At 33.6% G+C, this 26,899-nt stretch overlaps 5 protein-coding genes across 8 annotated transcripts; 3 read left to right on the forward strand and 2 right to left on the reverse strand.

Annotated features, from left to right (window-relative positions):
* Window positions 1–145: 145 nt before the first annotated feature.
* LOC140056244 (DNA replication licensing factor mcm4-A-like) lies at window positions 146–9,731 on the reverse strand. Its single transcript, XM_072101543.1, has 18 exons — window positions 9,628–9,731; window positions 7,099–7,275; window positions 6,823–6,972; window positions 6,209–6,287; window positions 6,030–6,108; window positions 5,717–5,929; window positions 5,356–5,590; window positions 4,876–5,118; window positions 4,396–4,624; window positions 4,033–4,127; window positions 3,832–3,934; window positions 3,528–3,704; window positions 3,174–3,267; window positions 2,133–2,287; window positions 1,541–1,658; window positions 1,029–1,270; window positions 713–923; window positions 146–568 (listed from the first exon to the last, which is right to left on the reverse strand). Exons 2-18 carry the CDS (start codon window positions 7,265–7,267, stop codon window positions 476–478), a joined length of 2,685 nt encoding a protein of 894 aa, XP_071957644.1. The 5' UTR covers window positions 7,268–7,275; window positions 9,628–9,731; the 3' UTR covers window positions 146–475.
* Window positions 9,732–10,004: 273 nt separating this feature from the next.
* On the forward strand, window positions 10,005–12,547 carry LOC140056331 (Fanconi anemia core complex-associated protein 24-like). Of its 3 annotated transcripts, none has more exons than XM_072101673.1 (6): window positions 10,005–10,051; window positions 10,498–10,699; window positions 10,842–10,981; window positions 11,191–11,343; window positions 11,631–11,807; window positions 12,173–12,547. In XM_072101673.1, exons 2-6 carry the CDS (start codon window positions 10,573–10,575, stop codon window positions 12,245–12,247), a joined length of 672 nt encoding a protein of 223 aa, XP_071957774.1. In that variant the 5' UTR covers window positions 10,005–10,051; window positions 10,498–10,572; the 3' UTR covers window positions 12,248–12,547. The 3 variants fall into 3 exon arrangements, with proteins under 3 accessions (XP_071957774.1, XP_071957775.1, XP_071957776.1); XM_072101674.1 differs by lacking the exon at window positions 10,005–10,051 and adding an exon at window positions 10,076–10,115; XM_072101675.1 differs by lacking the exon at window positions 10,005–10,051 and adding an exon at window positions 10,076–10,104.
* Window positions 12,548–12,620: 73 nt separating this feature from the next.
* LOC140056333 (ADP-ribosylation factor-like protein 2-binding protein) lies at window positions 12,621–15,032 on the forward strand. Its single transcript, XM_072101676.1, has 7 exons — window positions 12,621–12,808; window positions 13,376–13,427; window positions 13,564–13,625; window positions 13,841–13,947; window positions 14,212–14,297; window positions 14,547–14,649; window positions 14,830–15,032. Exons 1-7 carry the CDS (start codon window positions 12,745–12,747, stop codon window positions 14,908–14,910), a joined length of 555 nt encoding a protein of 184 aa, XP_071957777.1. The 5' UTR covers window positions 12,621–12,744; the 3' UTR covers window positions 14,911–15,032.
* A 177-nt stretch (window positions 15,033–15,209) lies between these two features.
* Window positions 15,210–23,126, reverse strand: LOC140056330 (nuclear pore complex protein Nup93-like). 2 transcript variants are annotated; one of them, XM_072101671.1, is made up of 16 exons: window positions 22,994–23,126; window positions 22,299–22,500; window positions 22,023–22,140; window positions 21,824–21,886; window positions 21,459–21,662; window positions 20,832–20,924; window positions 20,080–20,352; window positions 19,785–19,882; window positions 19,268–19,327; window positions 19,078–19,155; window positions 18,209–18,579; window positions 17,857–17,983; window positions 17,236–17,589; window positions 16,857–16,974; window positions 16,353–16,574; window positions 15,210–16,049 (listed from the first exon to the last, which is right to left on the reverse strand). In XM_072101671.1, the coding sequence occupies exons 2-16, from the start codon at window positions 22,472–22,474 to the stop codon at window positions 15,930–15,932; spliced, it is 2,475 nt and encodes an 824-aa protein (XP_071957772.1). In that variant the 5' UTR covers window positions 22,475–22,500; window positions 22,994–23,126; the 3' UTR covers window positions 15,210–15,929. The 2 variants fall into 2 exon arrangements, with proteins under 2 accessions (XP_071957772.1, XP_071957773.1); XM_072101672.1 differs by lacking the exon at window positions 22,994–23,126 and adding an exon at window positions 22,768–22,810.
* A 490-nt stretch (window positions 23,127–23,616) lies between these two features.
* LOC140056680 (uncharacterized) lies at window positions 23,617–26,544 on the forward strand. The gene is made up of 5 exons (XM_072102133.1): window positions 23,617–23,686; window positions 24,340–25,036; window positions 25,347–25,482; window positions 25,583–25,715; window positions 26,330–26,544. The coding sequence occupies exons 2-5, from the start codon at window positions 24,351–24,353 to the stop codon at window positions 26,413–26,415; spliced, it is 1,041 nt and encodes a 346-aa protein (XP_071958234.1). The 5' UTR covers window positions 23,617–23,686; window positions 24,340–24,350; the 3' UTR covers window positions 26,416–26,544.
* Window positions 26,545–26,899: the final 355 nt, after the last annotated feature.

Below are 26,899 nucleotides of genomic sequence, written 5' to 3' on the forward strand. Positions count from 1 at the left end.
GGCACATCGCACTTATTTACGCACCATTATATACACACAGGTGTTGACAACCCAATGAGTTTTGTTAGGCAATGTGAAAGTACAGTAGTTACAATACACTACTGTCATCAGTATTGGAAATAAATATGCAAACGTGACTCAGATGTTCTCAAGGAAGTGTTTTATTTAAGCAATAAACAAATTGTATTGAATAAACATGTTCTTTGAAACGTGCAATACAATGAATCTAACATTCAATTTTGTTCCTCCAATAATTTTTGTTTCATGCTACAGTATTCATTAAAAAAACTGTTGGGAAACTAAATACTTGTTTTTCAATGGATAAGACCATTTCTATACAATGTATTCTACTAAACTAGCAGACAAATTCTGATGTGGCTTATATACTATTAGTTAAAGTTCTAGATAAATAATCAATCTTAACAATATAAGTTCACTTCCTTATTCATTATCATTTGCAAATTATGAAAAGGTTTTAACAAAGACGAATCTGTTTGTTTACAACAATCAGTCTTTCCTCATCAGCAAGGTCTCGAAGAGCGCTATCAAACATCTCCTTCGTAATCAACTGAAATAAAACATATCAATGTAAACATACGTAATATTATTGTCTTCTGGGTCCATATACAAAAGTTGTACATCACGTAGTATTATATAAATATATTTTTTTAGACACAGACATGCTCATTCATAAACTATAAAAGTAACCTACCGTATCAGATGACTCCCTAAGTTCCTCAAATGTTTTCTGGTATTTGAGTGTAGCCACCTTGCCTTTATCTTGAATGAGCTTGTTCAAAGCGTGTTTTACTTCCTGTCGTTGTTTACGAGCAGATGTACTCATACCAGTGGCTAGAATGTCGATGTTGATTGTTCCATCTCGTGGGTCAAAGGCCGATTGTTTTAGAGCTTCATAGTGAAGTCTATCAAAGAAACATTTGGATACATTTTATTTTATGACATTTATTTATTATTTTGTAAAAGATTTGAATTTAACATTGAACACAAAAATTTATCACTTAATTTACCTTCTTGCTTCCTGTACATCCACATTCTCAACAACATTTGAAAAGCGCATTCGTGCATGAGCTTCAGCAAGACGAATGAGCGACTCTAACTGCCTTGGGTATGCGGACACCATTCCTTTGGAGCTCCCAATCTTTCGCATATCAACATATGATTGGATGAGTAGTTGGCTGGCCTCTTCACTCAACTTTGGATGAATGTATGAGCGTGCATAGGAAATATAATCCCTCAATAAGTTCATGTCCTAAAATATATAAACCATTTATTTACACATATTGAACTTAAAGGTTATACAGTAGCCCTTTGGGGCACCTCTTTTCATGAGAAAACTTTATTAGGGGACACTTTTCTGTTAAGCAAATGAGGGGAAGATTATATGTTTTAATGCTACAGATAATTAAGGGGACACTTTAATGGGCCCCAAAGGTGTCCCCGTAATTTGAGTTGTGCTGTAATAAAATCAAACTGACATTTAGGGAAATGCTTATAATTATTGCCAATCAACAATTCTTACCAGATGTTCTTCCTCCGTTTCTTCCTTCCCTTGATGGTAAAGAGACACCAAATGATTGGCAAGACGACGATCGTATAGCTCGTCTTGTGGATCAAGCATCAAGAAAATCAAATCAAATCTAAATATATTTAATTTAACAAATCAATAGTAAAAATTATGGAGGATTTGAGACTCTTTTTAAAATGGAAATTCATTTTGCTTGGCATAATTAAGACACTAACAAATTGCAAAAAACGATATAGGCCATAGTTATAATACGGTTAAAAACACATTTTGCAAAAACACCACAGATCAATGTTATAATACTATTCGATTAAAAAGATCAAAACAAATTACAGAATAGTCATTGTCAGACATTTGAATTCTTTCTTTCATACGCAACAGCGAGTAACTCACCAATTACAGGATGGATAACTATTTTATACTTCATTGTGTTTATAAACTTAAGTTTCATTTGAGTGGAGTTGTAAGAGTTGTGAGTTACAACCCTGGCACAAGTTCAGGATTGAACCTTGGACCTTGGGATTGGAAGGCAAGCATTTCAACCACCAAGCTACAGCTCCGCTACCACTATTTACATCAAATTACTTACCTGGAAAGTAAAGTGTGTGGAAGTTGGATATTATCGATGATGGTCTTCTTTGGGTTCCATTGGGAATCCACCGGATTTGCCGCAGCGAGTACAGATGTCCTGGCATTTAGAGAACAAATGATACCAGCTTTGGCTATTGATAATGTTTGTTGTTCCTATGCAAAACAAATTTAACAGTAATCAGTTACTTATTAAGATCATGTAAATGGAATATTAAAAACAGTTTTTATGCTGAAATAGCAGATAATTGATTGTTCAAAATCATTCAGTATTAAATTCTACGTTATGGCTAAAGATACGGTACCGTATCCATACTTCTAAAAACTAAAGGTACGGTAATTATAGAGGCCGCTTCCATTTTGCTAAAGGTACAGTAAAATTGTATTCCTTAAACTCATACCTAAATATAAAACTTGTTCCTAAACATTAAACTCATTCCCCGAATATTAAAAATCTCACCCCCTAAATAATCTCTCTTACGTTAAAAAAAAATGAAAAAATCGTCAATCAAACCTGCAACCCCTTAAGTCATAGCCTCATCACAAGCCCCACTAAGCCTCACAACTGGCTTACTGAAAACCATTGCCACAACCTATTTGATTAACATCTATCTTACATAGCACCCTCTATAGTTACTGTACCTTTAGTTTTTAGAAGTATGGATACGGTACCGTATCTTTAGCCACAGCGTAAATTCTATGATGAACATAAGCCTCATTATAAATATCTATTTAAACAGCATGATATTGACACATATATAATTAGATTTTAAACGAAATGAAATGCATTGATGATGACATGTATAAAAAATAGAAAATAACTATGGTGAATAATGATAATTGCTGATAATTGGTATAGAAACAAATACAAAAATCATTAGTAATCAAACAGATAACAAAATTGCAATTGCATAAATATATATTACTGTTTTTATATGATGTTTGTTTGAAATAAAAGTGGGATGATCCCACAAAAAAAAAAAAATGATATTGACACAGTTGTGAAATCAACTTGACATACAATTCAATAAGTAATTCTTACCATAACCTCATGAAGAACTGAACGGGTGCTATCGTTCATTTTATCAAACTCATCTATACAACAAATACCATTGTCACTGAGAACGAGGGCACCACTAAAATATGTAAATGAAATCATGCTTTAACAATTGAAATTGTAAAAAACTTTGACAATTGATAAATCTATCATAAAACCAAGCTAAGATGCAATCATGTGTTCAAGGGATTTTTTTTAGAAAAATGGCTAAAATGTTATACGGTTTTATTCTTGTAGAATGGGGTTTTAAGATTAATTATTTTTTAGTGTTTTTCTTATTTTTCTTTATTTTAAATATATTTTTTATTGTAGGTTTTATGAATTCAACTCAACACTCACGTTTGTAGAACTAGCTGTCTGGTCTCTGGATCTTTGGTAACGTATGCAGTCAGACCAACTGCGCTGGAGCCCTTGCCAGATGTATACTGACCTCTTGGGACAAGATGGAAAACATACTGGAGTAATTGTGATTTACTTGTACCTGGGTCACCACAAAGTAAGATGTTTATATCTGATCTAAAGAAAGTGAATAACAATGATTTCAATGAATATTTTTTGTACTTTTTGCATTATCAAGGGCACAGGCTGTCCTGCTACGATATTTAGTATAGTAGGTCATCTACTAAACAAATTAATTATTTACCGGAAGTTTCCTCTTCCTGTGTCACCAAAATCTTTCTTAGTGGCACCAAACAATTGACAAAGAATACCCTTCTTTATGTCCTCATTCTCAAATATGCTAGGGGCTACAAAGAAAAATATGTTTTAGAAAAAAATATCACAGATATGAAAAACTTGTTTGATAGTGTAGACAGAGCTTTATACTGTACAATACTTTACGCACCCAAAGCGGCTGACAGGCGCTCGTAGATGTCTGCCGTCTTAGAGAGGGCTACTAACTGAGCCTTGCGGTCTTCGCTAAACAAATGCTGATCCTCGCTGAGTAAACAAAAAGAGAAGATATTTTGTTTAATAATATTAAATGTATAAAAGTTCTTTTAGTGTTAATTTACATTAGAAGACAATCCTCTGTATTTTCTACAGAGTGCATAATTATATATATTCTTTAACAAAATTTACACTAATGTCACTAGAACACCGAAGAAAAGTCAACATCTTATTTTTGTTAAAGTATGTATATTATTACGCAATAGAAATCAAAACTACTGAAGCGCAACTGAAAATTAGGGGCAAAAGAACAACTTACTCCTCATTGTGTTCATGAAGTCGCTTATGTGTATCCTTGCGAAATTGAATAACATCAATATACGTTTTGTAAACGGCTTTGACGTTACGTTGCTTAGGATTAATACGCATTGGAGTAGCACGGTAGATTCCTGTTATGGTGACGCGATCACCAGGCTGCACAGAGTCCACCAAGTCGTTGTGGGCATACACTACAACAGTGTGTGGTGTCTGACCAGGGGGCATATCATCTGTAAAGAAAATAAATTTGCACTTGGCATAAAAAAACTGACAATAAACACTGTAACCAGACCCAAACATAATTTCTAATAAAATATTACTTCACATCACACACAACTACAGTAAAACCTCTATTAAGAACCCAACAACAGTGGTATCCCCTGAATAGGGGTTGGTCTTACCATCCCTGGTTGGTTTTAAAAAAAAGTGTCCTCTTAATAGGGGTGTTCTATTGTAAACAGTATAAGACACTTTTATTTACCTGGAGATTCTTGGATTTTAACCATTTGTTTATCACTGAACTGTGACCTGTTATGAACTAGCGTCATACTGAATTTGGTCTGGCAGTTTTGACAGACAGTCGGTTCAGCTATACGGCCTCGATCGATCTCTACACTCGCGGTTGCTGCACAATTCTGACAAGAAAAGAAAGCTTCACGCATCTCTGGCATCAGTCCAGATGTACGTATTACCATTCCATTGATCGTTATCAATTGGTCAATATCTAAAAATTTTGATATAATGTGAGATACATTTAAAAAATAAAATAATACTGTATATTTAAAATGAGAATATTAGGAGAGACCCCACCCCTGTCCCCCCATTATTAGTTTTTCTTATTCTCCGAAAAGTAAAAATTTCATAAATAATAAAAACGATCCGTTAGGTTACAGAAAAATAAAAATAATTACAATTTTAAAAAGACATGGATGTTAAATTTTAGCTGCTAACGCCTGCTTACCTTCAGGATTCAACATTCTCATGTTCTTTGTTTCTTCGGCATTGTAAGTTCGCACTTGTACTTGATGCTCCAACTGAGTATCTGGATATCGGTCAAAGAACAACTCGTTGACCGCCATGTCAAAGGTTGGAATGACTTCTTGAGGGTAGCAGATTAGTTGACGATACAGTATTTTGTCAAATTGTTTGATGTGAAGACAGTTGACATCGAGGAATGGTAACTCTAGCGTATGAATCTAAAATATAGAATAGAAATTATTTTTTATTGCAATACAAATAAAACCAAAAATATGTAGCAATAATGATACAAATAAAAAGAATTGTATATCAAGTTGTTCTTGTTATTTGACCTTCGACCTTACCTCTTCCAGTTTCTGTAAATAAAGTGGTTCATTGACATCTAAGTTCTCTTGTTCCTGGAACTCAGGATCAATGAAACGCATGATAAAACGCTTAAACTTCTCCTTCGTCTCACTGACCACCACATCTGTGCCCCAGATGACCAATTGCGGTCCTGCACCATGATCACTGGTCAGAGCTCCAGCCGGGTCAGCCTCAGAACCTACTCCACTTCCCTGATAAAACAAATTATTTTAACAATTCATTTAATAATATATATTAATCAATTTAAAAAATATCTACTGTCAACATGTAATGTATAAAATCTTTACTTACGACTGGGTCGGAGGTGAGATTAACTTGTCTCATCTTACGTTCACTTCGAATGTCAGTACGTGGACGAATTGGAGTGCCCCTAAAGGAAACACATTTTAGTTGATATTTTTAAATTGATTAGCATGTTATGATTTTTTTTCTTATATTGATTTATTTCAATCAAATAAAAACACACATACTTGCCACCAGGAGTTGCACTCATTCTGGAGCTGGGTGTGCCATAGTTCAAAGGTGAACTCAGGTCAATCTCGCTTGCACCTATAAAACATAACACATATGATATATATAGCGTCTCAATTTATAATTGGATTAATAATATCTAGCCATACTGTGTTGACACAGGTTCTCGTCAGATCACCGAAGTTAAGCAATGTTGGGCCCGGTGGCATTCTGGATGGGAGACCGTCTGGGAATAGTGGCGGGTGTTGTATATTGTAGATGGAGAAGCATTCTTTATACTTAAGTTTAGATTTTCCTTTTTCTGTTAATAAGTTTATTAATATGGATTATATTTCCGAAATAAAAAGAAATTGAAATTGAATTGTATATACCAGAGAGTGACGGTGTAATGATAATATCTAACTAGCATGTGATAGGCATGGGTTCGAACCTATACTATACTTTACTGTACCATATTAATTGCATCTTTAGGCAAGATTTTACTTTCTTGACTAAAAAAAAGTGCACCAAGTAATGTTACAGGAATAACATATAGAAACTACTGGTACATGCGTTGCCTTATATTTTGTCCTTTTAACTGTCCAGTCTGAAAAGGTTGGTCAATCATACACACCATATTTCGATTGTCCAGGGCTCGAGAAAAGTGAGGTTTCATGAAGACTCCTTGAGGCTGGTGAAGAAGGTAAAGGTGCGAGGTCAGCACTTGGTGAAGAATCAAGAGGTCGTTGAGATGGAGAGGTCACCTGTTTGCCTCTTCTTGAAGCTAAAAAATAATTATTAGAAAACATTCATTCATTAGATTATTGTATAAATGTAGTAAGTTTCATGCAAATGGTTAATGAAACTGATCCAACCATAAAATTAAGCAAATCCAGAACTGTTATCGTACGTGTGCCATTTTGAGTTCCATTTTGTGAGACATGTTTCGAGGGTGTTCCATTCACACCATTAGCCAAGCGCCCTCTCTTGCTTGGTGTACTTTCACGATTTGATTCATCGGGTTGTTGCCTTTTACTACGACGAGGTGTGCCTCGTGTACTTCCTGCTGGTGAAGACATTCTGTATTCTGTACAAAAGAGAACAAAATAAAACACTTAAAATGTTATTTAAAACAAATGTTAGGCCTAGTTTATTATAAATAGTAGGCCTCGGCCTATACTGGATATATATAGGCTGTCTGTCTGTCTCCCCACTCCTATCTAGGCCTAGTCAATGCCTAATTGAGTGGCAAGCGGTTCAGATGGAACTGTCACTACACAAAAGTAACACATGCAGAGGGCCAGCCTAGGGTTTACGATGAAATCGGTCGCGTCTGAAATCGGTCGCGTTTGAAATCGGTCGCGATAAAATCAACTTCCGGTATTTTGTATGGCGCGCCGCTAGAGCTATAATCCTTTTGATGATATCGGTCGCGCTATACCCTATTTTGTATGGATCGAGCGGGATGCATGCTAGAACGGGATATACATTTTTCGTTTATATATATTTAATTGATATTTTTTAGGAACTAGATTATTTATGTGGATATTTTTTACTTGGTTAATAAATATTTATTATCAATCATTAAATTAATTTTTTTTTTTTGTATTTCACAGGTCTCGGAGAAGGACTGTCTTTTCAAAATGGCCATTTCTAAACACGTTTAAATATTATATTAGGCATAATGTTATATTAGGCATATAATAATTTACCTCTATTAATATGTACTGTAATTAATATATTATATAGAGAATATACGTCTGTCGTGTCTTTTATTACGCAAACAATTACGTAAAAGAGAGCAATTTATTTAAAAACAAGAATTTTTACAATATAGCCCGTAAAGCCAGCGTATCCATTTTTATACTTATGCATACTGTGGCAGATTATATCATATCCAATTAACAACATACTATTCGATCACCTTATTTTTATTTCTATTTTCTAAGTGTATAATGATTATTGTTGAGGCAAATCACGTGTATGTTTTTATTTCTAATGTTTAAAATAGTTTTTAGTAAAATGATCATTTTATGCGGATGGTTAACAGGCGAGTTACTGAAATAAACCCCCCGAATAAGCCATATTGGAGATGCGCCTTCTATGATCGTGCAGCTGTTTCCTCTAACAATACGTTAATTTGCTGACAGGGAATCCCCTTTTTAAAAAACACGCACTAGTAGTGTGTCAAATCATGGAGAAAACACGTACGATCGTTGTCCATGGCGAGGTAAAGATGACGTCTATTACTAATAACCATACATTTGAAAGGTCTATAGGCCTCCTGCACGTGTTTTTGTGAAACGATCCAATGAGCTATAGATGCTCGACGCGATTATGAGATCAGGTTCATTCATTCTTTATTTAGCCTTTAAAATCGAAATACATTTAAAACATAGGTAACCAAATCAAGACACGTGGAAATGTAAGGAGGCAAGGATAAGCAAAAGCAATTAAATCGCTGTAGCTCACAGGCTTGCTTATCCATAATAATTCCGAATAAAGCACTTTTTCTATAATTTGACAGTATGATTTATACGTATATACGTCGGCGATACTATAGATTTTAATTTGAATATTTTTTATTTTTTTCTTCATTTATAATAATCATTTGATGTAAATAATTAAGTAAGTGCAACTCAGTGTCTCGCATTCATACGCCGTTCGTAAATCTAAACGTTTAAATATCAGTGCAGATTACCTCTTTGAGAATTGTGTCCACCTTTATTATCCATACATTATTATTATTCTCACATCTATCATCGGCATATTATCTATATATTTTATTAATATCCTAAAACCATACGTAATTGTTTGCATAATAAAAGACACGACAAACGTATATTCTCTATATAATATATTAATTACAGTACATATAAATAGAGGTAAATTATTATATGCATAATATAACATTATGCCTAATATAATATTTAAACGTGTTTAGAAATGGCCATTTTGAAAAGACACCGTCCTTCTCCGAGACCTGTGAAATACAAAAAATAAATTAATTAATGATTAATAATAAATATTTATTAACCAAGTAACAAATATCCACATAAATAATCTAGTTCCTTAAAAATATCAATTAGATCTATATAAACGAAAAATGTATATCCCGCTCTAGCATGCATCCCGCTCGATCCATACAAAATAGCGCGACCGATTTCAAACGCGACCGATTTCAAACGCGACCGATATAATCAAAAGTATAGCTCTAGCGGCGCGCCATACAAAATACCGGAAGTTGATTTTATCGCGACCGATTTCAAACGCGACCAATTTCAAGCGCGACCGATTTCATCTGACACCCAGCCTAGTAGCTAGGCCTACATTTCATTTTACGATTCTAGTAATCCCAGTATTTCTTATTTGATTCTAAAGTAAAATTTATAGATTCTTTAATAATCAAATTACAGTATACACTTCAGCAAATACTTACCTAATTACTCCTTTTGAAAAAAATTAAGAAATAAACAAAACTTCGACGTCCAACATACACACACCACCGCGGCAAAACAACAAAAGTGGGTTTTATATCTTACCTATCACGTGTTAAAAATTTCGCGCGAACGAGACTCAAGGAATTCAAACGATTTATAAATAAATCTAAATTTACTCGTCGGTTTTTAAAGTATAGTGTGCTACAGAATATTGCAGAAATCAAATGTCAATTTTTTTATTATTTTTTAACAAAATTGATATTTTCATATCACATCACATTTAATTTACAATTGTAATATGAAACATCATTTTACTTATGCAAATAAGATTACAGCGGGAAATCCCCTTTTTGAAACCGTCCTCAATCGCACAATCGCATGCAATGCAATACATACAACAAGTCAATGTGAATTTGGAAATCGGTAAATATTATTTTAAAACTTAAACATTATTATATGTGTAACAACAGAGCAAAGTAACTGACAGGTTCTATGTCCTCCTACTTCCTACCTAGATATAGAAGCTAGGCTGTTGATGTACTTTACTTCAAAATTAAACTTACTAGTACTACTACTAGTACTACTATACTAGCTAGCTAGGCTAGTATAGGCCTAGCTAGTATTAGTAACCTAACATAGCCTAGGGTCCCACATGTAGTAGGCTAAGCCTATAGATAGGGGGAGAGAGAGAGAGATTGTACAGGCGCGCCTAGGCGGGAATATGTAAAGATAGTGTAGGTAGGCTAGGTAGTCTACTCTGTTCTAATTGTTCCAAGTAGGCCTATTGAAATTTGAATATCTTGGAATAAATAGCAATTACATAACAATAAATATTTGTTATTAATATTATTTTTTATATTTGATTTTAGCATGAAGTTTTTAAAAATGCTGCAGGTTTTAGTTGTAAACTTGTTTATAATTATATTGTAAACATTTCCATCAATATGAGTCATAACCAATCAACATCATTAGTTCCCAGTACACCGACTCATGATAGGGGGCGTGTACCACCAGGAGCGATCGCTGTCAACATAAAATGGAGAGGTTCGGATTTAGTAAAGTATTTTTCAGGTGATATGATGACAAACATTTTTTGTACATGTATAGTAAAATAGATTATTACATGAAATAACTATGTATTGAAAGAAAAATCTCTTCTTCCATCCAGTCATCTTTGATAAATTAAATCATACAAACATTTTTTTTCCCACAGGCAAAGCAAAAGTAGTTTTTGACAGTCAATTGGACATTGTTGATTTCCATCCATCTCATGACACAGCCATCATTTACGTCTCAGAACAAGACATGGTGGCTGGCACCAGTTACAAGAAAAGGATCGTCAAACTCAGGAAGGTATCATTACCAAATATGGACATTTTGATAGTATAGACTGTTACAGCATCATAGTTAGTTATAATTGTATCAATTAGAATGCATGGTACCGTGATACTGGTCAATTCCATTAAAGTTGAGATCAAAACGTTTGTTACATGATGCCCAGTTATATTGCAAACGGGTCAAAGGCCAAACGTTTCTAATAAAGATATATACTCTTTTTTTAGGTGACCTCAATGAAAGGTGTTGTGTTGGCAGAAAAAACAGAAATGAGTAAACAGTATTGCCTAAATCTGCAGAAATTTGTTGTTCTTGAGCTAGGACTAGTTATACTCTTCATTTCAACACCGATTCAAGCAGCCAGCCTACTTATAGAAATGGTACAGTATATATATACAGTATAACAGAAATACATTACATCATTCTCATCAGCACAGAGGGCCTCTTCAAGTCAGCTGTACTGCTGTAGTAACGCTGTTAGAGCTGCTCTTGTAAATCAAATTGGAATAAATAAAATAGTTTTACAAGGTCCAATGCAATTTGACTAATCCCAAGCTACAGTTCACATGTGTGAAACCAAGCTTAAAACCAGCTATGTATTTTCCTGAATACAGTAGAGTTGCATAATTCAAGCTAATAACCAAACATTATTGTGATATCTTTGTAGGTATTAGAAGAAAACAAACCATTTTCAAACCCATTTCGTATAAAAAGAAAGTCACAACCGATAGACATTTCAGTGTTGTCTACTATGAAGCTAGTACCTCGGCTGGGAGCTGTTAAAGCTAAAGCGTTACTCGTTGAGTTTGGAAGCATTGAAGCGATATCAAAGGCATCTATAAAGGTACAGTGCATTCATATCAGTAATGTAATCTAAAGCTCTGTCTACACTATCAAATTCTGTGACAACAACATTTGATGTGCCCATATATTGACATGATGATATGATGTCATATATCACTACCATATTTAAGCATATTACTACCATATATGGCCACATCACACTTTTTTTGTCAAACTAGTTTGATAGTGTAGACAGAGCTTGGTGCAATTTAAGTCTCTTTGTTCCAATATATTTTTGTTCTTATAGCACTGTGAGACTGTGAGGCATAGTCTGTGAGCATTTTAAAAGCACTTTATAAATGCTCAGTGTTATAATTATTATTATTATTATTATAAATAAATAATTCTAATAATTTCTTTTTTAAGGATTTAACGAAAATTGTTGGACAATCAACTGCCAGCCATATTTATGAATTCTTTAATAAAAAAGACAAGACCTGAAAACAAAGATAAACATTTAGTATGGCATGTTTGGTATAAAATAAATGGATACCTGAGGCAGTATGCCGACAAATCATGAGGAAGATATTTAAATAAATATATTGAATCATCAGTATTAAGATTTTGTTAAGAGGTGATGACAACTTTGTAAAACTGTAAGACAAACTAAAACATTATAATATTTAATATTTATATTAATGCAAAATATTTAATATACAGTATGTTGAATAAAAAAACATTTTTAAAACTTCCTATTTAAGTAGTGCATAAAAAATATAAATTGTCAGTAGAATATTATGTATAATATTGTACAGTACTGTACTAAAATTTAAAGCTTTGTCAAACTACTTTGACAACAAAAAAGCATGTTAGAAACCAAAAACCACGTAAAAAAATTGAAACATAATTGGGATGGTTATTTATAATTTTCTGGCAATTTTTCGGTTTGAAACAACAAAACTTAGTTGACGTCTGGACATAAGCGACTAACCTTAGCGATGGCATACAATAATCGTCTCGAGCAGAAACCTCAGTTAGAAAACTGTTTTCCTGGACCATCAGGTAATATTTAGAGTGTTTTATTGTACATTATATAATAATGATTCTATATATTTAAGATAAATGTAGAATTTGTGCTAATTAATAAGCAAAAAGAGGTTAATTTACTCAGTTAGGCTAGGCCCACGTTTACTTTTCTGTATTTTAAATCCAGGCAAGTAAAAACAGCGGAGCAGAGTCTCTCCGGACGGCCGGGAGATCTCGCCAACAATGGCCTAAATTTGCATATGTAGGCCTGTCTAGAAAGTTGAGTAAATCTAAAATTAACAGCCTATATTATTTTATTGACAGATAAAACGATAATGATATGATTGAAAAATGTAAGCCCTGTGTTTGTATGTAGGCCCTGTGTTTGTATGTAGGCCTAGTATGGTCACTAAACTAAGAAAACGGAATTAATTAAATAAACAATTCAATGTTTTTGCAATTAAAAGCAGTTTTTGACGCGTGTGTGTATACTAGTCTATATTCTATCTATTAAATTATAAATTATTCATTCTTTTTATAATTCTTTTTTATCATTCATATCTATCGTTGGACATATTGATTAAATAAATTAATTGATTTTAGGAGAAGATGCAGAATATATGGACTTCCAAGAAGAAGACCTTGCCAAGTCTGTGTAAGTACTAAAAATGTGTGATAACGATTTTATTAGAGAAAACCATGGGGTTACTCCATGAGATAACTAAAAAAAGTAGAAAAAGATATTTTTAAAAATATATTTAAAAATGAATTTAATTTTTTTTTATTAACAGATCCAGTATTGCAGACACAAAGTTTGATATAACCATTGGACATATAGAGGATATCATAATGGGTAAGTCTGGGACAATGGAACCATATGATTGTCCTTATGTAATAAATTGATGGATCTTGGGGGTCTCTCAGGGTTGCATAAAGTGTCATACAATTGACATGTGCATAATGTCTGAGGTTATCTAACTGGCGATTACAACTCCATAATATAAAGGCTACTTAACTGGCCGACGGTAACACTGTAGACGTTATGTATATACTTTTTTTATATTTTAGATGATACATTTCAATTACTTCAACGAGATTTTATGGAAAAACATTACAAAGAATTTGAAGACACTGAAGAAAACAAGCTAATCTACACAGAAATATTTAATAATTATGCAAGTTTAAATTTGATTTTCCGAATAAAAACCAGATCTTTGAAAATATTATAAATGTTTTAAGTAACTTTCAATGTATCACTTTTAAAATTTTCATAAAATAGACAGTCAACTGTAAATGTAATGTAGTATTTTCTATTGATACAGTTGTCTGAATTAAAGAGCAATCTTGTCAATAGACAAAGGGATATAGAAATATGGTTTGTTGACTGTACTGATAGCCACTTTCCTTGAAAATTTAGTAAACTCCATTTGTTTTACTAGGTCACCTTGCTGAACAAACATATTGAAAATGAACTAACCTCAAGAATACCAGACTTTTCCATGGAAGACTTTGCACAACAATTACAGTAAGTTTCTAATACTACATATAACAAAAAGAGGTGTGTAGTAAATGAAAACAAACAAACATTTATTGTGTGCTACAGTAGAATTAATATCAGGGTATGTAGAAAAAGAGACACTTCTAAAATGTTGAACGAGTTGTGCTGTATAAACCAGTCTCGTAAGTAAATAAAATTTATATATTATAATAATAGAATACATAAAATGTATTATTTATATCCATATTGCTTAAATATTTTTTTCCCGTTTTATAGAAAGAGATCGAAGAAAAAACAGTTGGAAGGCGAGATATTTGAAATGCTTCTAACGTTCAGTGATTTTGTATCATTTAAAGAAATGTTTTTAGATTACAAAGCAGTAAGTCGATTTTGTTTTTAAGCTCTGTCTACACTATCAAAGTTTATGTGACAAAAAAATGTGATGAGCCCATATGGACATGATGATGTCATATCACTACCATATTTGGGCACATCACAGACGAGGTCTCACTGAAACATAAAGCATAAATAAAAAATTATTGTTTTGTTTCAATTACAGGAACAAGAAGGGACTGGAATAGATCTGACATCAGGAATAATGGTCACACCATGCAAGTTTCCAGAGCCAACATCAAATTGAACTTTTAACTTTAATATTTAAGTATATTGTTTATGCTACAAAAACAGTTTTATCAATACATTATCAGCAATTAAGATCAGGGTATATACAGTGTATTACATCCGATTTTGGTAAACGTACAGTACCTTATTTTCTTGCATGAATAAGTCTGCAGATAACATGCACATGAATAACTGTACAAGATGGGGTTTTTTTTTTGGGGGGGGGGGGGGTCCTCCTCCTAAATACCAAGCCCTACCGAACAAAGTGTACTGTACTATCAATAAAGTTCTACTTTTGATTGTAATACTGTATAAAAAATTATCAGTCAACTAATATTGCATTGATTACGACAGGAGGAAATACAATGTTGATTGAATTATTGAAACAAAAAAAAAAGCATGATTTTTTTTACTCTAAATATATTCTATTTCCTATATACTGGTAGGGCTTGGTGTTTAGGAGAACCTGTTTTGTAGTGTTCCACTACAGGTGTGTGGCTGATAATGTAGCCATTTCAGAATTAACTTATGTTGTTGCAATACATTCTATTGACTGTATATGTAGTAACTTTTCCAAATTCTTTAAATTTAAAGTTGTTTAATTATGTAAATAAATGTGTAGTGTTAGACTATTCCTGAATTTTTACCTTGAAGTTGTTGAAATAAATAATTGTTTTGTCATTAAAAGTATTTTATTATAGATTATGTAATAGCTAGAAATACACCACACCAGGTTTTATTATTTAGATTTTATTGAAAAAGCTTCTTTAGAGCAAATTCCAATCGCATTATGTACATTAACAGTAATTTGTTTTTACAAAAATGAATATGCAAGTTGATGCATAATGGCTGGGTACCATGTAAAAACAATTATATTTTTTATCTAAAGAAAGGTTTTAAGGTATTGTAAATAATATACATGATCAATTATGTATTTTACACCTTTATTTCATGACCACCTTGTCTTTATACAGCTAAGCTAATTTACAATGACATCACCACATTATGTGCACTGGTACACATAAATTGCATGCATCATCAGTTCATGAGTACTTCTAGCTGGACTAATCTTGCATTGATATCACCTGGCATTCTGTATGGCAACATCCCCGCAAATGTAATCAGAGACTTAGCCTGGCGACGTAAATACTCCAAGTACTGTGAAAATACATAAAATAAAATATTTGAAAGTTGGTTTTAGCATAGGCAGCAAATTAAAAAAAAAATACACATAAAACATTTGTTTGTTACTGGTCAAAGACTGATCTCCTAGAGGGCCCAGTTGATCAGTGGCTGTGATTTACTAGTAAGATGGTTCTACATTTTTCTAGTCCTTATCCGAGGACTCGTTCTACCACCAGAACCCTGGAGCAAGTAATTACGCTGTCTCGGCCACTCGCTCGATTTTAGAATATGAAGCAAATTTTTAAACAATGCATGTTTAATTAATACTGTACTTACAGAATCTTTTCCCACGTCCATTCCTCTCTGTGGCGTCATAGAGCGAGGACTATATGATGGCTTATTTCGGTTTGTCTTGTACTTTGTGTACAGTATATTCATGGTAGCTATGAGTACATCTGGCATGCTTCGTCTTATTTCATCTTTATATTGTTTGAATTCTGCAACTCTGTCATCTACACTTTCTGGCGTCAAAGCTACAAGTTTTAATTTCTCAATTGTCTATAAATTAAGATTAAAATTTAAGAAACACTGATAAATAAAGCAATAAATATTTAAAAAATAAGTTTATTTATGTAATTTCTCTGTCCTCAGCCCATTAGATAGTCAACTTGACCGTCCAATGGGAGCCATTGTTGTCATTCACATGACCGTTTGGTCATACTACGTGCGCAAGGATGGTTATCATCATTGGACAAGAGAGACAATGGTCTGTTATGGCTACCTTTAACTTAACTAGTTTTAGCTCCAAAATGTAGAGAGTACAACAGAATTCCAACTCACAGTCAATGCTCTGTCTATATCTTTTGCATAGTAGATATCAAAGAAGGTAAATAGATCAAGAAGCAGGTAGAATGTGTCGGTTGTGGTTCTAGTGCCAGACAAACACTGCTTCGTGTACCTGTAAATTAAAACATATGCATAATACTTTCCATACTATCACTATTCACAATAGTATCACTAGTAGGGCTGCCTACACATAATACTGTAGTACCCCATGTGCACAATTGTTCCTAGTACACACGGGTGTCCTCAGTAGTCCTACTGGCAACAAAAAAATGTGATATGACATCATCATGTCCATATATGGGCACATCACTACTATATTTGGGCATATCACTACCATATTTTTCAGTTATAAATATAAAAACCAATGCCTTACCTTTGTGCAATACTTATGGCCAGATTATGGAGTCTGTCCCTGTTCGAATGCATTGTAGATGGGCTAGCTACCAATGGACTTAATAATTTATTCATCAACTCTAAAACTTTCTCAGAGTTTTCTGCCAAGTCATACAACTTTACAGCATCTTCAAATAATCCTTTGTTTTCCGTATCTTTGGCTACCGTTTCGATGATTCTTTGTGTGTTATCTTGGAATTTGTCGATTGCTCCAGGCTGGCGTGATCCATCTTCTTTAACTTGCCCAAGAAGCATTTCAAACTCCCTCGTTTCGGTCACTAATTCACTGATGCATTTGGCAAATAGATTTTCTCCTTTTGAATCTGTCAGTTTTCTGTAAAAATGTATGCAAAATTTACAATTAATATTTGGAAGAAAATTGTAGGTTTTGTCATATCATATTACTCTTTTAAAAGCCTTTCTTTTTAAACAAGTTTTTCATTAATTTAAATTATTGCCCCTTCTCATCTATCTTGATTTATGTACAGCGCATTGAGAGCTTGCTTATAATGTGCTACATAAGAATGAACTATTATTATTATTATAATATGGTAGTGAATGATAATGAGATAGATATAGTACTGAAAATTATGCAACTTACCTAAGAAGGTAAAAATACTGCAATGCTTCTCTTGGATCAGTGGTTTGAAATTTAGCAGCATACAAGCTAACTAGCCTGGCATAATTTAACCGTCTTAATGGTTCATCATCAGTCGACACTTTTGTTACTAGATAGAAAAATCAACATCTTTAACACTGATTTGTAAGTTTTTTATACTGTATTTACTTTTTACTACATCAATGTCCTCAGCCCATTTGTACAGTCAACTAGACTATCCAATGGGAGCCATGTTTGTCAATCACATGACCTTTTGGTCATACTACGTGCGCAAGGATGGTTATCATCATTGGACAGATATTTTGGTAATAAATAAATGTTATACCGTACTTACACATTTGAGCAGCAATACTTGTAGGAACATTGAGCAAACCCATTTCGTACAGCACAATAGCAATGTGTACAGCGTGTGAACTCAATGTCTCCATCCTCCACAAGAACTCAATCGCAGGTTCAAACTGAGCAGACATAAACAGCACTTTGAAATACAACATCGGATTCTGTTGTGCGTTGAAATGAACTTCCCCGTAATCTTGATATAATTGTCGTTGAAGGTCAGCAAGCGATGTCTGATCAGGGGTCGCACCGAGGTCACGATCTAGACACACCTGACTGAGTTTAAGCCAAAGGTAGTCGTCTGTTTTATCGGCTACTTCAGAGTGACTATCAGAGGGATCGCAGTTACCAAGGATACAGAAAACAATTCTAAACCAACCAACAACAACAAAAAAACCACAATTACAGTTGTTCAAAATACTATTTCAAAATGAACACCATCCAAAAGGATCAGTTTTGAGAAAGCATAGTAAAATTATTAGGCATGCTCTCAGGCCAAGATGGTCGCACATGACCTTTCTTGGGTCATGCAAAGAGTAGGTACTCTTTTTCTTGAGAAAGAATGACATCATCATTGAACAAGGTCTAATACCAATATTGAGATAAGCAACCAACTCTTAGAATTGCAGAAAATGTTTTAGCTATGACGGAAGTGAACGTGCAAGTTCATTAATCTCAATTATTATACAGATATTGACTGCTTAGAGGTTAAATATAAGATTTGACATCCCCGAGGGAATATATATTTCCCGATGCGCTATATACGATTTACGATCCTCGCAGCGGTAGTCATGTGATGCAGTTTCAACCAATCATATCCACGGATTTATATAGGTTATGTAATATAAATGTATACTACATACATACCTTTTATATGGGTCAGGACTGTGGCGTACAGCTCGTCTATATTGTAACTTAATTTTCGTTTCACTGGCTGGTGACAACCTAACAAAAGATATTGTTGTAGTTTTCAGTGTGAATAAATGGCACTGTAGCTTTGTTTTTTACATACCTGTCCTATAATTCACAGGGTCTTTGGTTCAGTATAAAATCTTACCTATTTTGATCACTGTGCATATACTCTTGAAGGAAGTCTCTTATTTCTCCAACATCTTGCCTAATGAAAAACAACAAACAAATATGTCTTATTATCAAAATGCATTTGAACCTTTCATAAGCTCTATCTACACTATCAAATGTGATGTGCCCATATATAGACATGATGTCATATCACTACCATATTTGGGCACAGCACACCTTTTTTGTCAAACTAGTTTTATAGTGTAGACAGAGCTCTAGGCTAGAATAGTATGATATCCTGGCTTCAACATTCCAGGCAAATTATAATGTTGGCAGTTGCTGGTAATACTATATACACTATAGTACAGTATGAATTGTCTCTTAATGTGTATTTTTTTTTTCTTATTATTATTATATAAAGCTCTGCCTACACTATCAAACCTTATGCAACAACAAATGTGATGTCATATCCCTACCATATTTGGGCACATCACACTTTTGTTTTTAGAGTCTAGATAAGGCTATAGACAAAAATTTAAATACAACGCACTTACGATGCCCTATTAAAAGCTTGTAAAGCACCCTCTAAGTCACCGCATCTCATACAGTAGTACACCATTGGCCATAGCGGTAACCCATCAACTTCGGCATCCTACATTGACATTTTAAAATACAAATTATTATTTTGTAGTCCTTTCTATTTCCAAATGTCCATATGTGGGCAGAATTTCTGTTCCATACTATTGAAAAATTTTGTTTAACAAAATCTATTTCAAAACATGTCACAATATGTTAGTACAGCACCACCAAAGTGAATATTCAAATTGAAAATGTTGTCAATAAACATACCTCTAGGCCTGGCATTCCCTGTGGTACTTTGATGCGTAAAAATGCCTGCACAAGGGGGTAAATACCAGGTATACCTCCTAGCCTAGCTTGGTGCTGAGATTCAGATATGTACCCCAACAAATACTGACAGTAATTCTTCTCCAGGTATCTTAGGGCTTGGTTTACAAACGCAGTTTGAACATCTGGTGAGGTACGATTCTCTGGTACAGTTGAGGTCGACACTAATGGTACAGAGGTCATATGTCGTACCATATCCCAAATATCCAGGATGTACTGTGGAAATCATATTAAATATTTTAGTAGCAAGTTTAATTTTCAATCGTGATCAGTAACTTAACAAACACATTCTCATTCTCACAGGCTGTTGGCAACCATGAACAAAATGCAATCAACAGTATTATTACTGTTAAGTATAGGATATTGATTCCTGTTAAGCTCTATGTCTGCTTGCTCGTCTAGTTACAACTGGGTTAAAATCCACATAAGGTAAGAATTTTCAATAATTATTTTACTATTAATTAGATGTTTTGCCCTACTCTGACGTAATTTGTACTTTATACTAAGTACATTTGAGAATAGAAAAAAATTTGCAAGTAGTTCTCGGGTGGGACTCGAACCCACGACCTCCAGATCACTAGCCTGGCGTTCATACCTCCAGACCACCGAGCTTGCGCTGATGGCTAGTGGTTATTTTACTATTCATAGAATAATGATTTTATAACCTTTTCAAATAATAATAATAATTAACATACTTTATCATCGAGTTGTTGGGCGACACTGGTACAAAGTTCAAGAAGATCAGGTGGTAAACCACGTTGCACCACACGTTCATTAAACAAATACATCTAAAAACAATTAAAACACAACCATTAATTGGAATCATTGTCTTATATAAACAATGAATATTCAATAAAGAAAATATCCATTTTATTAAAGATCATGTGTTTATCTTCCAAAAAAAGACTATTGGGTATGTGGTATTATAGCGCCCTCTATTTTTTTGGAATATCGGAGAAATTTTTGTACAGTAATCTCTCTGTAAGTCAGACATCCATAAGTTAATTTTCCACTAGACGAATTTGTTCTCATGAATCAAAAGCGTCAGCTTCTACGCCGCATGCATATTCATGTTTCCATCTTCCAAATCCGTCCTTCGACGAATTCTAGTTCCCTGAGTTTAATCACTTCAGGAAAATTGGTAATTTAATTTATGAGCACTCATGTGAATCGAAAAGCTCAGCAGACCCGAGATGAACATGAAAACGGCTTTTCGAGTGGAAAGGGTAGCGTGATTTCTTTTTGCTGGAAAATCTGGTTTTACGAAATGGATTGTTAAATACTGTAGTAACAAAGACCCTTGTAAAGATTTGTCCACAAACCTGTCTACTATAAGCCATCTGCACATGATCCATACCACTACGACTGGACATCACAATCGAGTCACCCACTGCTGAATCACGTTCAGGTGCATAGTCTAAAAGATCTTGTCCAGATCCAATCAGAGCATTCAGAAGTCTTTGTTTTTCAGATTCCCATTCACTCTGCATACTGTCCCAGAAATGCTTTTCGGCTTGACGGAATGTCTAAAAATAAACATACCAAGACTTGTACTTGATAGATTTTGTGTTTTCTGTAAGATGCTACGCACATTCGTAATTAAAAATAGATTAATAATTAGATAATTGTCTGGCAAAATGACATTCAAGGGGAACAGAGAAAATAAAATAGTAATAGGTCAACTTACATTCCTTTTTGTTTCTTCAATAACTGCTAAAAGAGCATTTTCTCTTTCATTTCTTAAAAAACTCTAAAATATAATAAAAAATCTGGATAAATCTCATTACCTATCTACCGTCCGAATGCTAATTTCATTAGCATACTGGACTCAAAGAAAGATGAGATTGTACTGTAAAACAGAGCAGATATACAATAATTCAATCTACCTGAATATCTGTGTCAGCAATAGGCTCAAGTGGTTCTAGGGTTCTAGTGGCGCTAAGGGTCTCAAGACGCTGAGAGACCTTCGGTACATCAAGACCTTTGGTTCCAAGTAGTATAGACCTGTAAGGGAGTGAAAATGTTAATGTACTGTATATAGTAATGCTATTTTGGTCTTATTACAATTCAAAGTTCAAAATTGAATACTTTTTTTCTTTTAGAAATAAGATGTTAAAATTTAAAATAATTATGAATATGATGGCCATTTTAAATAAACTTACGCTTTGACATTAGCAGTGTCTGGTTGTCCAGTTTGGGCAGTTTTCGACCATAACCTTTGACCTGCTTCAACTATTTGATGTATGTTACGTTCTACCCTAGGTAGATCACTTCCACTGTCGACGCCTGCCGTCAGTTGTTCTGCCTGTTGTAACAGGTCATCAAATCCCTCCATCATGCCACCTACCAGGTAATATGATTATCCTAAAATTGGCAAGAAAATATAAAAAACATTATTCTGTCAAATTATCAAAATATTTGAATATCAATAGCCAATGTATGAATTGAAATATTTAAAATGAAAAGACAGTCTCACTTTTTTGTATGTAAATAAATTTTAATTTTAAGAAACACAGTTAAGTCTGATGATGTATACACACAATGCAATAAAATTCACATAAATTAAAAATAGTCACAAATTGTAAAAGCCTAGGCCTTTACTATTTACACGACTTAATAACTGAAACTAACCACAGGGCGTTGAGCACGTTTACACCGCGAAGAATTAAACCGGCAAGCAACACAGCAGCTATCTATATTGATCCGATTGGCTTAAAGAATTTTATTTTCGTGTAAGTCTAGGCAAACTAGATTACTTAGTTCATTGTGAATGCTTAAAACAACAACATTAAATTAGGTTATTATACAACAAACAACGGAACAAATGTATATCAATTAGACCTCATGTCCATCTTACCTTAGGCTTCGGATTAAAAAAAATGGTACGTGCTTAGCTTCAAAATGTGTTCAATTACCGCGACAGATTTGTTACGCCACAACCGGACCGTCAGGTGGATTCTTTCATGTATTACTACATCCACCACACATGGCATTTAAAATGGACGATTCCAAGCTTGGAGGTAGAATGATAGAGGTAAGAAAATCATCCTGAAATGGATCATGGAGGAATTAATGGATGCTCATTGCTTTGTTATTAGTTTCCGTTTTTGTTAGTTAAAGTGGCTACTGTATTAGGTTATTTAACGTCTGACTCCACGAATTAAATGAATACATTTCAAAATGTTTTACTTTATACTTGCGATATGTAAATTCAAGACTATTCTATTTTACAACAGGTGTAGGGTATAATAGTTGGGTATTTACAGGTGGTGGATAGGGTGTTTTATAGTACTTCAAAAAAGTAGAAGATAGATATTAGATTGATATTATTATTAATAATTGTATCATTATTATTGGTTATTTTATAAGAGTTTAAACATTATTTTAATCCTGCGATTGTAATACTACCTGTATAAGTCACTGTCTAATTGATGCCTTGCATTGCAGGAATCCTGCATTGTGTGCGCCCTCTCTTTTTGAAGTGCAGTGCAGTACCATTATACTTCCGGTGTCCGGCATTTGCACAAATAAAAACAAACGGGTAGGGAAGGTAGGTTTACAATTAAACAAAATGATTGAAAACACATGAAATCGTGTAAATAATTGACTTAGAAATAACAGCATTAATTACAGAGTTTCTTTAGTCAACTGTAATAAGCGTTAATTTAATTAGAACAACGTGACGGACAAAAAAAAAAAAGACGATTCCCATATTTAATTTATGACAACAGCTGCTGCATATGTACTGTAGTACTAGTACTAGCTAGTAGACCTAACCATGGAGTAAAGAATTTACTCCATGGCCTAACTAGGCCTACATTTTATAACATAAATTAATATTTTATTATGTAAAAACTCTGACTTGACAGTGAGACTGTCTAAATGAACTGGCCTCCCTCACTTTAACTCCATGTCTACATTTCACAAGAGAATCCTTGAATTTTATTTTCTTTTAAGTTCTGTTATTTATTTGTTAATTTCGTAGCTTAAGTTAGTTAAGATAAAAGGTACCAAGCTTGATTAGCTTCGGCTATACCTTGGCTACCTTTTGTATTAAATTGTTTTTTTTGTTTTGTTTGATACAATAAAGAAGATTCAATTGCGCAAGTCATTTCAAATCATGCATTAAACGTATCCATTTGTGATAGCAGCATGCAACAAGTTTATGGAGAGCTAATTGTCAAATTTTTTTTCTTTTCACAGATATTTTAAATATGGAGAACTTAAAAGAAGAACTAAAAGCACAATTTAAAGAGATTTGTGCCGAAGCAGAAGATTCTGGAATTTCTGGAAACGAGCTTGCTTGTTTCCAGATTGTCCAAAGGATCAACCGGGTTAAAATACCAGCAAAGAAGTCTAAACTAAGACCAGCTCTTTCGAAAACACTTATTTCAAGTTTCGCAGTATTGATCGCTCTTGCTACATTCGAAGTTGCTGTTGTTTTTACAACACCGACGGGTTACCCAATAATTGAAGAATACCACAAGAAGATGACGGAATGGATATTTGACAATATCATTGATGTTGACATGGAAGAAGAACTCTGTATTGTTAATTTCCCAGAGATCGTACAGGATATGTTCCGACCAGCAGTAGATTGCAACATGTGCCAGAATGTAACACAAATCGACCGCGTTTCCAACCTAACCATTGAAGACTTCACAAAAATATATGCGTACACTTCACGACCAGTCGTCATATCAGATGGGATGGCAGGCTGGACAGCTGGAGATCATTTCAGTTTTGATTTTTTTAAGAGCGTTTATTCTGAAGACAGTCCAGCTCTTGAAAACTATGAAACAGATTGTCAGTTTTTTCCATACAAGACTGAGTTTGCTTGCTTGGGAGAAGCATTGAACATGACTAAAGAAAGAGCGAAGGAACCTTGGTATATTGGATGGTGAGTTTTAAAGGGAACTGAGCCTGGATCAGTGGCAGATTGAGGATTTTGAAATATGGGCTGCCCAGGGCCTAAAAATAGTTGAGCGTAATCTTTTGCATTACAATTTGCGAAATTGAGTGGGGCTCCGGGCGACTTCCACCTCTTGCATTATCTTGTTTCGCCCACTTCTATGTAAGAGGCTAGAATTTGTATTGCAGTTAAATTATATATATTTTAAAGAACCTTAGCAAGTTGTTTGTACATTTTGCCAGTCTTTTTTTCCTTTACATAAATAGTTTTTAATATGAGTTTTATATTTTTACAATAGGAGCAACTGTGACTCATATGCTACAAACATATTGAGAAAACATTACAAACGGCCATACTTCTTGCCACAGAATTCAGAGTCAAGTAAAACTGATTGGATATTTATGGGTACTCCAAACTATGGCGCCCACTTACATGTAAGTAAAAACCCTAAAAGCCAAGTGGTAACATTAAGCAGAAAAGCGTGTTTTTCTCACGTAAAATCTGTATCTAACATTGTTTTATTTCTTTGAACAGATCGATTCAGTTGAAAATCCTTCGTGGCAGGCTCAGGTTAAAGGTCACAAACTGTGGACGCTTGAGCCGGCTCCAGAGTGTTATTTTCAGTGCCCCAGCCAGTTGCAAATTACAGTGCATCCAGGAGAAATAAGTAAGTGAATGGTTGAACTTAAAAAAATTTTCATTTTATGGTAAATTATGATAACAAAGAATGCACTACAGGTTGTGGTTTCTGCCATTATTCAATAAAAATAGTCATTGTGAAATAAATAATCTGTATTCAGGAGAAAAAAAAGTTATTTAAACTTAAACCTATATGCTTGATCGAAAACAGATATGAATCCATTTAATCTTTGACCTGATGCACTTGTATTGTTGATGACTGCATTAATATTTCCTGTGTTTTAGTAGGTTTTTTGATTGTGTAATAACAAACAGTACCTTTAGCATTCCATTACTTTAGGTTTTCACTTAAGTACTGCTTAACAATCTTGACTTAAAGTGTTCTCATGATAATGCAACTGGTTTAGTTTTTTTCCATAGCAGCATTTTCGGGAAATCATAGCTTGTTTAATTTTTAATTAATAAATAATAATAATAATATTTATTTGGCATATCATCAGGAGCAAGCAATAGGCCTGAACAGTTAACTGCTCTTTCTCCAAAATTAACACAACAATCATTTATAAACAAAGTTAGCAAATTACTTACACTGGCATAACACCAATTGTGTTGATTAAACTTGTATTTGTACTTTTTTTTCAGTCGTTTTGGATACCAACTACTGGTTTCACAAGACACTAATTGTACAGGATGAGTTGAGTATTACGATTGGTTCAGAGTATGATTAAATTCAATTATTCTCCAATCAAAACACCTGTTTTAACACTAATAACAACATTCAACAATTATGTATTTTACTGTACCAGAAATTAAATTATAATAAAGTGTAAAAGCTATTATTAAAGATACAAAATAAAAAAAATCAAACAATTTTGTGTTTTTTTAAATTTTTATTGTGCGATTTCTAGCATTGTTATACATTACAAAATGTGAATAATATAAAATCCCTGAAAAATAGTATAATCTATAAACTGTAACATAAAAATATTTAAACAAAATTATGCTTTTAAAACTAAATATTCTGTGTAAAAAAAACATTACTAAGGAATGTGCTCATATAAAAACTTAAATATTTAACAATAACATTGTTCTAGCTTTCCTGTTTTTAAGTATGTGCTTTTTCAATCTGCCAAAACAAATTGTCGTTATAAGGAGGAAAGTTTAGCACCAGCAGGCGGAAGGCACAATCAAATGAAACTTTAAGGATCTCTT

The sequence above is a fragment of the Antedon mediterranea genome, chromosome 8 (assembly GCF_964355755.1).
Source record: "Antedon mediterranea chromosome 8, ecAntMedi1.1, whole genome shotgun sequence".
Classification (NCBI taxonomy): domain Eukaryota; kingdom Metazoa; phylum Echinodermata; class Crinoidea; order Comatulida; family Antedonidae; genus Antedon; species Antedon mediterranea.